The 12,408-nt window shown below is 41.5% G+C and overlaps 1 protein-coding gene across 1 annotated transcript in view; it reads left to right on the top strand.

Moving 5' to 3' along the window:
- The window catches only part of INO80D (INO80 complex subunit D), a 24,348-nt gene extending 14,048 nt beyond the window's left edge, over positions 1-10,300 (top strand). The window contains exons 5-10 of the mRNA XM_009580902.1: positions 1,865-2,089; positions 4,071-4,180; positions 6,064-6,197; positions 7,317-7,534; positions 7,928-8,085; positions 9,065-10,300. Coding sequence (XP_009579197.1) covers positions 1,865-2,089; positions 4,071-4,180; positions 6,064-6,197; positions 7,317-7,534; positions 7,928-8,085; positions 9,065-10,233 — 2,014 coding nt within the window. The 3' untranslated portion in view covers positions 10,234-10,300. The remainder of the gene's footprint in view (positions 1-1,864; positions 2,090-4,070; positions 4,181-6,063; positions 6,198-7,316; positions 7,535-7,927; positions 8,086-9,064) is intronic.
- Positions 10,301-12,408: the final 2,108 nt, after the last annotated feature.

The raw sequence follows: 12,408 nt of genomic DNA, 5'->3' as shown, positions 1-12,408 counted from the left end.
CACCCAAAAGAAACAATTTTTTCCCCTAAGGAATATTCCTGTCTTTTCTTAAAGTTAATTTGTAACTATATTTAAAATCAAATCAGTATGTCTGTAACTTTGTTTAAAAAACTTGTCCCAGAGCAGTAATGAAACATCTAAGACCTTAGACCTACCTATATCTAACTGATCCCATTCATGTATTCCTGTTTTCTATTAATACATTGGAAAAAGGAAAATCTATATTAAATAGCATACAATTAAATTTTTCTAAACTGGTTTTCCCAGTAGGCATTCTTTCCTAAGAGATCTTAAAAATGTATTTTCTTTTCATCTTCAATGTGAAAATATTTTAAACATTACAGATGTTAAATATTTTTAACAGGTTGTATTTGCTAAGCATTTAATTGCAGAGGTTAATTACTTGTAATTTATGCTTCTAGAAAATAATCTGTAATCTGTTTTAACAAACAAAATACATAGTGTGGTTAACTTTACATAAAACTTTATAAAAATGTGCATTTGTATCAAGGCAGTGTTTGCTCCTGCAGAGTTTTTGTGGGCAGCCTTAGTGGAGATGGATGCAGTCTCTTAAATTTAGCCTGCGTGTGAATGGAATAAGATTTTCCAGAAAGGAAAGTACGTCTTAGTCATATTGCCTTTCAGGGACAGCTATTCTGCCTGCATTTCTGGATCTTAATTTATTTAGTAAATATCATGGTGGGTATTTTGCATCTCTTCTATCATCAGCTAGTTGTGGTCCGCTTTGCTGTGCACAGGTTTGGGTGTCAGCTCATTCAATCTCACTGGCCGAGCTCTGCAGTCTGAACCTTGGGAGCTTTTGATTTGCTTCATTTGTTTGGACTTGTTTTCTTCCCCCTACCCTTCCTTTGTTTTACAGATAGGAAAGTTGGCAAAAAGTTTCTCTGTTCTATAAGGAAAAACTTAAAGGAAAAACTGAACAAAGTGCAAAGTCTGCTTTGCACGCTCTTTGTTGCTCCATGAACAAAAAAATCATTCTGCAAAGTAGTGCTTGTTGTGGAGGACTTGTGGGTAGCTTCATGGACCTTGTTGTTTTAACAAGTCCCAGTGATGATTTTATTATGTTTCATGATCTTTACTTCATTTAACTGAATGTGTTGACATGGTTTGATTGTCTTGTTGATATGTGCCTGGACATTCAGAAAGGCAAGATAAATGGGAAAAGGCAAAGAATCGGATCAGTCCTTCATCTGGTCAGTTTAGCCCTGGTCTGATTTTTCCCTCAGTACCTTTGGAGTTAAATGTGAATTACTTCTCCATGGCTGTACTGTAACTCAACTTTAACTCTGTAGCAAGGGGAAAGCAATATCAACTGCTAGCTGTGTGAGTGTATATTTTGGTTTAGGAAGGAAAACACCACCTGGCAGAGTAAGAGGAATTGGAAAAGGTCATCAGTTTTGGTACTTGTTAGAATTTGACCATCTTCTCCAGCATGACCTTTCTTCAATAAATTTCTGCTACATAGTTCCCCACCCTTGTCCTCTCCATTAATTGCACTTTGATTTAAGAGTTTGTCTCATTTGCTGAGACATTTACAGTAAATAAAGGTTAACAGTATAGATTTTTTTTTGAACAGCAGGCTCCAGACATTTAAATGTGTCAGACTTGATGATAAATTGATGTAATCTCTAATAATGACATACTAAGAAGGGTAAGTATCTTTAGAATTCAAAAGGGATCCTGCTCTTACCGTTTCTCAAACAACCCTGCCTGATTTCAGCCTTTGGATGTTTGTGGGGCTAGAAGATGGATGCCAACTTAACAATTCTATTAAAATGACAAATTAGCTTCCTTGGAAAAAAAAATACTGAAGGCCCATTTGTTTTTATTTTCCCTCCTTCAGGTCCGATGATGACAATGCAGATGACAGGAGTTCCAGGGTGACCAGACTTTGCACTTACTTTCAGCAGAAATACAAGCACCTCTGCCGCCTGGAGCGGGCAGAATCTCGTCAGAAGAAATGCCGGCATACACTCCGGAAAGCCTTGCTGCAGGCGGCCAGCAGAGAGCCGGAGCGTGCTGGGCAACTGATACAAGAACTCCGAAGAGCTACGCGTGCTCGTACCAGGTTAGACCTTCGTGACTGCAGTAACCTGGGGTCTGAACAGGGTGGAGATGGGCAGAGTATCCAGCAGCTGAAATGCTGAACTCTGAAACTGGTAGGCATGCACAAGGCAGAAAAACCATGACACATAAATGCCTGTCAGTGGAGTAAAATAAACATGGCATACAGTGTTTTCCATGATGACAGGCATTCTCCAGCTTTGTGTTTTAAAATGTGGATTGTTTGTTCAGCAGTATCTGGGCCTGATTTCTTAAATGTCACAAAAGAAGTTAGTGGCCTGCTAAAATTTATTCTTATTAATTAATCTATGTATTTTGGCTGCCTTCAAATATCTGGTACTTTACTAAGCCCAGTTCTTCAGAAGGTGTGCAGTCTGGTCTGTAGTTCACTGCTGCAATTCAGATTTCGTTTTTCAGACAGCTTTTTTTGAAAAGTCTGTACCTCCTCTTAATTCTCTTCCCAGCAAATCAAACTTAAGCTCACGCTTTTTGTTAGATTTAACTCAATCTAACATTAAATGAAACTTGGCAACAAAATAAATATCTTCTAACAACTCTGAAGGTTACCTTCTGTGGGAATTCTTTCTAGATAATGTCAACATCCCTCCAGCTCTCAGTGTATTGAGGGTTGGTTGATTCATATTTGTGCAGAAACAGAGTAAGTCTGAACCCTGGCGTTGTGTCTGGGGTACCAGCAGCATCCTTTTGCTGTTGTGGTTTTGCTTTACAGGATGTGTGACTGTAGGGGGTAGGGGGGGCTAACATGAGAGGCAGGCTGGAGCAGGGTACTGAGAATATATTCTGGTTATGAGATGCTTTTGTTCCTGGACAGTGGGCTGTGGTTCATGACAGTTAGAGGGTTTATTGCTGGGGAGGTGGAGTGATGCTGAATAGCTGCTCAGAGGTGTAATGTGGAGGTACATTACTAGCTTACAAAGTTGTGTAAATGTCTCCAAACTTAAACTTTTTTCCATTATTTTTGCCTTTTATTACGCAAAAAAGGTGACATTGTTTTGGGTAGACTGGCAAAGCCAGGTATGCCTGTCATCACTGCTCTGGTTAATTTAAATAAACACAGAGTCTTTTCAGTTACGAAATTTTTCACAGGAGTAATATTGCTAACTAAAACTTTGCTCAGTCAAAGTGCAGTTGATGACAGAAATGGCCGAAGGAAAACAGTCAGGTTACAGACAGCTTTTTGTCAACCTAGAAAACAACGTGTACAGAGGTGAAATTCAGCCCTGGAATCGCCAGCTTTATCTACATGAAGGTGACAAATGCCTTGAGAGCAGGCTAACACCGAGCGAGCTGTGTAACGCTTGCAGTACTCATCCACACTGCTGTCTGGTCGCCTGCTTGCAGCTCAGGCTCAAAGCATTGAGGCTGTGCTGAGGAAGCGCTCAGCTCCGGGCACCTGCTGGTGGATTGGGCTGTAGCACGTTGATGAAGGAGAGCTTTTACTCATGTTGAGCACGCTCAGGCTCTGCCACTCCAGAGCTCAGTCTAAGTTTGTCTGAGCACGTGCTTGCATGTAAGCTCTGGGGATGCTCGGCATGTTTTGATTTACGGACAGGCTTGGAAGTGCACTTGACTGCCCATGTAGGCATACCCAATACATTGTATTCTAAAGATTGACCTCATTTTAAGGGTCACCTGTGTTGACACTCACCTACTGCTGTCCTTGGCTCTGTTGCAGGGTGTGGTAATATTTACATGGTAGTAGCACACAGCACCTCTCGTTACAATTAAGGCCCTGTGAAATAAACAATAATCCTGTTACTGCAGTCACACCTTCACCTGTCATTGACATCTATTCTGTATCCCTGTGTAGAGTCTGGTAGTAGTGTGCACCCGTCTGGATCATGACACACACACGTGTGTTATAATTTTTCATCCTCCTGTGCCACATTCAGTGCAATAGTTGTGCTAAGTAACCACCTGAGACTAGGTTTTTGTCTCTAAACTCTTTTCTGCCTTTTTTTCAGCACAAGCCAAGCGAGTCAGGGAGATGCAGAACCAACAACCTGTAGTGGGACTTCGAAGGGAGAACAGTGCACTAACAAGGCCCTTCCATTCACCAGGCATTGTTTTCAGCGTATCCTCTTAACTCTGTTTGGGAGTGGCATTCAGGCGTGGAAGCTGTTCTGTTTTAAGGGGTTTTGTTTGTTTGTTGGGTTTTTGCATTGACAAATTATGTTTTCACAAAGAAATACCTGTTTGTTAGTGTCTTATCAACTACTTTGCTTTTAATTTGTCTGTGTGATTTGGATGTATAGACAGTGAAGATAAGTAGTTTGCCACTGGTATCTATCGTAGTCACATTGTTTTACTTTGTAAGCTGTATTTAGTAGGTGCAAGAAGCCTTTACAAAGATGATCATCTTTCACAGATGACTTGGTAGAAACTACATGGCTTTCAGCCTCATGGCTTTCATACAGTTCTTGGTAGGTAGACTAACTACCTATGAAGGGTTTATGGGAACAAGTTTTTACACATAGTATAAAAAGACGGCTTACACTGACTAGAAAGATGGAAATCTGATACTTTGCATTGTTTAAAGAAGCAGAATAGAAGGATTCACAGAATCCAAATTCTAGATGAGGAAGAATTTCCGATGCTGGGGATTGTCAAGCAAAGCCTGAAAAGGATGTTAAGAGTCAATGCATGAAGGTTGCAGAAAGGAGGGAGCACATTAGATGTGAGGTTTGATTCTGAAGGCTATAAACAGGCAGACTTCTGACCTGGAATACTTAAGAATTCTGCAGACTTTGTCTTTTTTGGTTTTAGCTGAAGAATTGTTGGCGCTTTTGTTGGAGTGACTCCTTTTGTTCGAACTCTTGGTTTTGGTATTTTAACTAACTAGTGCTGGTCTGTTCCAGACTGCAGCACCTTTTCAATCTTTTTGGTTTGCAGATGCCTTGTTTTTCTTGGTTGATTTTTACAGGCCCCTTAAAAGTAGTCTGCAGAGCAGTTCAAAACCTCTCTATGAGAGAGCATCATGGTGTGCAGCTGTGTTTGGGATTTGCCTCATGATTCTTTTATTTTTTACTTTTTTAAAGTTTAAGTGATCTTGCTTGTTGTTGTGCGTAGAGCAGAGAAGTCAAGACTAGTGATTTTGCATTTGTGCCTATTTTTTCCCTCTGCACTTTCTTCTCAAGGGAAACAGTCTCTCCTAAAATGAGCAGGCTCTTGGTTCTGACCCATCCGTCCAAGTTTGCCATCTGGACTGTTCTGCAGGTTTTTCGTTTTCTTTGTCCTTTCTTTTGTGTTTTCACATTTTCTGAACATACATAGTGATGTTGAGGTCTGAGAACTGTTCAAGATGGAAGGAGTGCTTCTAATGTTGTTTGAAAAAACACAGTGAAATATCTGTTTGATTTGCTCTAAGTCTGGAAACGTTTTCACTCCTGCAGGGGATTTTTCTGAAGGAAATCTCAGCAAGCTTACGTTTGGATTTACTTGACCTTTCTGTCTGATTGCACATCTTTTTTTCAGAGGAGCAGGAAGGATCTTGAAACTTCTTTGTCTGTGCTCTAAGATAAATGCCAAGAATGTACCTTAAAAGATTGAATTAAGAAATACTCTTTCTTTAATGTTTCAGTATGGATTGTCATTAGTCTGTAAGGAAATAGTCCTGTTGACTACACTGTTCCAACTGCTACTATTGATCTATTGATTAAGACTCCAGGAAAAGGCTTCTTTTTGCTAAGAACTCATTAGTGAAATGGCTGCTTCCATAAAACTATCTCAATATATAATAAAATCATTAGAGATTCTGCATGAATGCAGTTTTTCACTTTAAAAGTTGGGTTTGAGCCTTACCCAGCTTTGAACTTGAATAACAAAGTTAAGGTACTCATTAAAACTAGCATCTATGGACAGGTAGAGTTGAAGGCTCTGATCTTCATCAGTTTGATAAATCAAAGGGCATTCCTCCATTGTTGCCTCATGTGTTATTCCTGATGCAGAAATGCACAGATATCTTATTGAACCGTTCTCAGCAGCTCTTCTCAAGTTGCACAGCCAAGTTTGCGGATGGTCAACAGTGCTCTGTGCCAGTTTTTGACATTACACATCAGACACCTCTGTGCGAAGAACATGCCAAAAAAATGGTAAGTACAAAGCCAAAACTGTAATTATTTGTGTATTAGGATGATCAGGAGTTTTCAGCCCCAGTCTTTCTATGAACTCTTGCTTGACAACTAGCAAGTTTATGGACTTAAGAGCTCGTTTCCTTGTATTTTTCTTAAGGAGGTAAAACATGCCAAACATTCCCAATTAGTATAAAGTATGTTGTGAAAATCTTTTACGTACTTTTGAATATATAATAAAGTGTGCATGAGAATATCCTTCACTGGAAGAAAATTTGATTCCTCTCTTAAATCAAGAAATAGAAAATCATTGTGGGAGATCCTGTGGTCATTTTATTTGGGCTTACTCCTGGCCCTTGGATCTGAATATAGTATGAATGTGGTATGGTAAGAACACTGCATCTCAAACAGTCTCAGTACATGGGGCCCAAAATATTTTCTAGCGGAAGTGTAGACAGCAATTACAAGCATACAAATAATGGTTTTGCTACTTTATTTACATTTTGCTGACTATTAGAATTTATCTTTAACCTCCTTCAGGGATCCGTGGATCCCAGAGGAAAAGCAGTGGCCTACTACAAGTTGAGAGAATACAGAAATTAAGATGATGTCCTCTGCTCTCCTTTTATGCCTCCCATCTTCCAGAACAAAACTTTTAGGATAATTCACAAACCCACTTCTGTCTTGCCCTTCCTTCAAGGCATTAGGCGTATTAATTCCGTTTCCTCAGTGCTGTCCCTCTTTTACAGCACTGGGCACTTGAGGATGCTGGCTTCAGCTGCTGCCCACTGTCCCCATTATTACCACCTCACAACAGTGTTCTCTCTTTAATACTTACAGGAATGCTGCCAGAAGTTACAGTTTTGCACTGATTTAGTTAGGGTTTGCTATGATGATTTTTAAAGTGATACTGCACGATCTCCTATTTAGCATACTTCATAATTTGGTCTGTGTGATTTTTGCCATTGGGACCAATGAGGAAGGAAACAGCTTAATTTTTGTAACCTTGCCTGGGTGTAAGTTAGCAGTCTCTCTTGCATTATTACATGTGAATGTCTGTGGAATGACTGGGGGGAAAAAAGCAAGGAAGGTAATACTTGTTCTTAATATGCTCCCATTGCTATTGTTTTATTCCCAAAGGACAATTTCTTGAGAGGGGACAGCTCCCGTAAAGTTCAGCACCAGCAGCAGAGGAAACCCAGGAAAAAAACGAAGCCACCTGCGCTTACCAAAAAACACAAGAAGAAGAGAAGGCGAGGCCCACGCCGGCCTCAGAAACCCATTCCTCCTGCAGTGCCCCAAGGGAACCTCACCATGCCCACCAGTGTCTCACTGCCAGTAGAGATGCCCCACATACGGTCAGTGGTAGCCCTGTCCCGCTGCTAGCTTGCATGTTGTCAATGAGCACTGTAGAAAGGTTTGACGTTGCTGTGCGTATCAGCATCTGGAGTGGGGCTAGAAATTGCATCTCCATGTGACTGTTGAAAAAAAACCTTAGAGTGGGTTATTTTAGATTTGACCAGTTATTGAGTTTGATGGATAAAATGTCTTGCTCCTCATGCCCATCTTATGTATTTAATCAATAGGCTAAGTGTAAGCTTTCTAAAGAAACTTTCTAAAAGCATTTTTTTCCTAGATGATGGGGGAAGAAAAAAAAGGTGTGGGGAAACACCCATATGGATATGCATTCATAGTTGTTGTTTGGAGGAATCGGAGTTGGATACCGTGGACTAACGGTACTTTCTGTCCAGGAGCCCCTCCACACCTGAGCTGAGTGCTGATGAGCTGCCTGATGATATCGCCAACGAAATCACAGACATTCCACATGACTTGGAATTGAATCAGGAGGACTTCTCTGATGTCCTGCCACGGCTGCCCGATGACTTGCAAGATTTTGATTTCTTTGAAGGTACCATTTTATTTTATTTTATGCTAACATGAACACAGTCAGTGAACTGAAGAAGTGAGTGTTTCTGAAATGCATTTTGAGGGGTTGCTTGCTTTCCTACAGAGGTAATAACTTCTAGACAAGGAAGCGTGCATTTGCTCTATTATTTGTTTGTGAGCTCTGAAGTAAAGCAGACTTGAAGAAGACTGATGTGTGTAGTTCTCTGCTTGCTCATAATTACTGCTCTGAAAATCCTAATTGATTTAGTATTTTAATAATTCATTTTACATTTTTACTGCCTGTCAGTGTTGCCGCTGAGTATTCTCAGTAATGGCATCTTTCTGCCATCGAGTGGGGCTGGAATCACAATCAATGTTGGCCTTTGATAAAAGGAGAAGAGAGTGAGAATAAAATCTTTAAATACATTTTTGAAACTAGCTTTTGATCAGAACTCTGCCTGAATTTCTGGATTCTAAAGCTCAGTACCTATCACAGATAACAAAGAAATGAGAACAGCCCGGAATTGGGGTATGTGATTTCTTTGGTCGTTTTCTGGTATGACATGACATCAGTCTGTGTTTGAGTTGAAATTAACCTAAATTATACTGACTGTGTAAATTTTAGGTCCAGGCTGTAATGCGGTAAGTAGAAGGAAGTTTGTGGACTATTTGTGTTATTGCAGCATTGAAGAAAATCTTATTTAAGCATTTTTACTTTAAGTCTAGTGAGTTTGGGAGGCATCTTGTATTGTAGTATGTGGAAGAGGAGGGCAGAGAGAAGGAATTCCATTGACGAGGAAGGTGTAATTTCTCGTTTTTCTTACCTTGCGTACCTAGTGAACACTGGTGAAGGAAATTTTCTGTGTACTGCAAGCCATTCTGGAAGGTTATCATACACTGCAGCTCTGTACTGAACTGTCTGTACATCTGCATCCTTAGAGTGCCAGTGCCGGGCTCACCTGAGAGGAGCGCGCTAACTTCTGGTGTCCCTGTTTCTGCAGGTAAAAATGGAGATCTCCTTCCGACTACAGAAGAGGCTGAAGAACTGGAACGGGCCCTACAGGCTGTAACTTCTCTTGAGTGCCTGAGTACCATTGGAGTACTTACACAGACAGATGGTGTGCCAGTTCAGGAGCTGTCAGATAGAGGGATAGGGGTGTTCTCTACAGGTGCTGGAGCTCCAGGAATGCAGTCCTTGAGTCGAGAGGTTAACACGGATCTGGGGGAGCTGTTGAATGGGCGTATAGTACATGATAATTTCTCCGGTCTGGAGCTGGATGAGAACTTGCTCCGTTCTGCTACCTTGTCCAACCCACCTACGCCCCTGGCAGGGCAGATCCAGGGGCAATTCTCAGCCCCAGCCAACGTCGGCCTTACTTCTGCCACTCTCATAAGCCAGAGTGGCCTTGGGGAGAGAGCCTTCCCAGGACAGTTTCATGGACTTCATGATGGCAGCCATGCCTCCCAGAGGCCCCACCCTGCCCAGCTGCTGAGCAAGGCAGATGACCTGATCACCTCACGACAGCAATACAGCAGTGACCATTCACACTCCTCACCCCATGGAAGCCATTATGATAGTGAGCATGTGCCGTCTCCCTACAGTGACCATATCACATCCCCTCACACCACATCCTTTTCTGGTGATAACTTGGCAGCTACCTTCTCAGCAGAGATGCCCATGATGGCACAGCACTTGCTCCCAACTCAGCTGGATGTGCCACTTAGCGGGGTGGTCAACCCCAGAACTCACTGGGGAAATCTTCCTGTCAATCTTGGGGACCCCTCTCCGTTTAGCAACCTTCTTGGTGCAGATGGACACCTCCTGTCCACCTCCCTGTCCACACCACCTACCACCTCGCACTCAGAGACCACACAGCCTGCCTTCGCCACTGTGACCCCCAACAGCTCCAGTGTGCTTCCGGGGTTACCGCAGACCAGTTTTAGTGGCATGGGTCCTGCCTCCGCTGAACTCATGGCCTCCACCTCCCCTAAACAACAGCTCCCTCAGTTCAGCGCAGCCTTCGGGCACCAGCTGAGCTCCCACAGTGGCATCCCCAAGGACCTGCAGCCCAGCCACAGCTCCATAGCTCCTCCCACGGGCTTCGCAGTGACCGGTGCCACCGCTACCAGTACCAATAACGCATCCGCGCCCTTCACCACCTCCAACTGAGCTTGTCTGCCTGGCTCTGTGCAGGTAGATGGGGGACCTGTGTTTTCTATCTTTCCTTTTTTCCTTTTTCTTTATTTTTTTCTGTCCTCCCTTCCCTTTTTTTTAAGAGGGGGTTGAGAAGTAAACCCCCGCTTCAGTACTGACCAGGGTTAGCCCTCTGTGAACCTTGCTGTAGCGTTCACATGTGCTTGTTATGCACCGGTGCTCATTTATTGCAGGCAGGTTCACCGTTCCCCAATAATTCCTTAAGGATACAGCACAGTTACTGGATGTAATTGATCTTAGCAGTAAGACCTACAAATGGGAAGATACCTCAGATTACTGATGCATGTTACTGTTTCCTAGGGTTCGGATCAGTGCTTGCTATCCCATTAGCATCTGGTAGAAAGTTTTCCAGTGGGCAGAAGTCTCTTGATTTTTTTTTTTTTTTAATTTACTTTTTTTCCAAAGGTAGCATCTGACATGGAAAACTTGGCTGCACGCATTGATTTGAGAATGGTGCACTGAAGTCCTAAATCAAGATCATGGTTCAAGGATGAGTTTGGCAGTTTCTTAAAATAGTCTCTTGACCTCCTCTGTGTGCGCGTGTGTGTTTGGGGTGCAGGGAGCAGCAGTTCCTTTTCTTCTTTTGGTGAAGAAGTGGGAGTTGTCCCCTTCCAGAACTGGTCACTGTTCTTACTGCATGCTGATTTTTGGTTTTTTATTATGATGATTTTTAATTCATTGAGCAGCAAGGGGATCAGTTGACTGGTTGCCCAGAATCTGAAGGCTGATATGAAGTTAGCCCAGGGAAAAAAAGAAAGAAAAACAGCAGGATTGAAATACATCATGGATTAGTGAAGATTCCTGTGCAGAAATTCCCTCCCTTGCTGAATTACTGTGGCCTTGTAGCATTGATGATTTGCCTTTTCAAGTGTGGCTTTGTCCAGAACTCCTTGTCTGACAGGCTGACAGGTATTTCCCAGCTGAAACTGGAAGAATTTGGTTGGTATTGTGCCCATCTACACAAGTCTAGGTCAGACCCTTTGGTAAGTTTCAAATGGATGCATTTCTCAAATTATGTCTAGCTACTGAGACTTTCTTGCATAGCTTTTTCCCCCCTGGGAGCCATGTATTTTTTTCGACACCTGTAGGGTTTGATGATCTGTATGTGAAGCTGAATGTAAGTAAGGAACTAGCAGGTACCTATCAGCAATCATGGCTACCCAAAAGAGAAATCACTAAAGCAAAATAGAGAGATAAGAACTCCTTCTGTCTGCAGGACAGTTTTGCTTTTATTGCCCACCTGCTAAAGGTAGTATTCAGACTCTTTGGTAGTAATTTCAGTTCTTAAAAAAAGGAGTCCACTAGCTTTTAGACTTTTTAAAATTTTATTTTATGTTTTTTAATCGAAGAGATAACAGCAGCAGAAATTCTGAGGTGTTTACTTGCATCTCTATCAGGAAGGGAAAAAAGGAATTTGCTTGTGACTTTATAGGGCTCAAACTTGCTACTGTACTCTGACTTTGACTGTAAAAGTAGCTCCTACTTAATATAACAAGTCTCTACTCTTCTTCATTTGTTTCTGAGATGCAGATGAGAGAGAATAGAAAATCCCACATTTCAGTCTCTTACTGTAGAAGACAGATTTCATTCTACCTTACAGTAAAACGTCCTACCTGCATGAATTCTAGTCTAATTCAGGAAATTAAGAAATACCAAGCACATGTAATAGGGAGGCCTACTAAATTGTTTGAGCAAGGGATCATTGAATGAAGTTTAGTTGCTATAGAAATTCATTTTGTTAGCAGTCAGGCCCACACCAAAATCTCTGACCCAAACCTCTCCTTCCATCTTGCTAAGGAACAGAATTTAAATGGGATAGGTCTTGTGTCTTCGTACTATCGTAGCAATCATACTATCCCTCTTTTCTTGAAAGATTTGTTCTCCTTAAATATAAAGGAGTATGGATGATGCATATGTCCTTTTCTGAAATTGCAAGTGTATGTGGGTGGAGGAAACAAAAAATTATTTTCATGCTTCTGTTGTTATGAAGTCCTTATTTCATACTTGCTAAAATAGATCTTAATAATATAAGCCGAGTATTTTTAAGTGGTGATTTAAATATGTTTGTAACATTTAAATGTTTTTAAATCATGTAAAAAGTTGAATTGAAGCCTATGAAACCCTGCTTGT

Source organism: Fulmarus glacialis, unplaced genomic scaffold (assembly GCF_000690835.1).
Source record: "Fulmarus glacialis isolate BGI_N327 unplaced genomic scaffold, ASM69083v1 scaffold45706, whole genome shotgun sequence".
Lineage (NCBI taxonomy): Eukaryota > Metazoa > Chordata > Aves > Procellariiformes > Procellariidae > Fulmarus > Fulmarus glacialis.
This window is presented reverse-complemented; position numbering and strand designations above follow the sequence as displayed.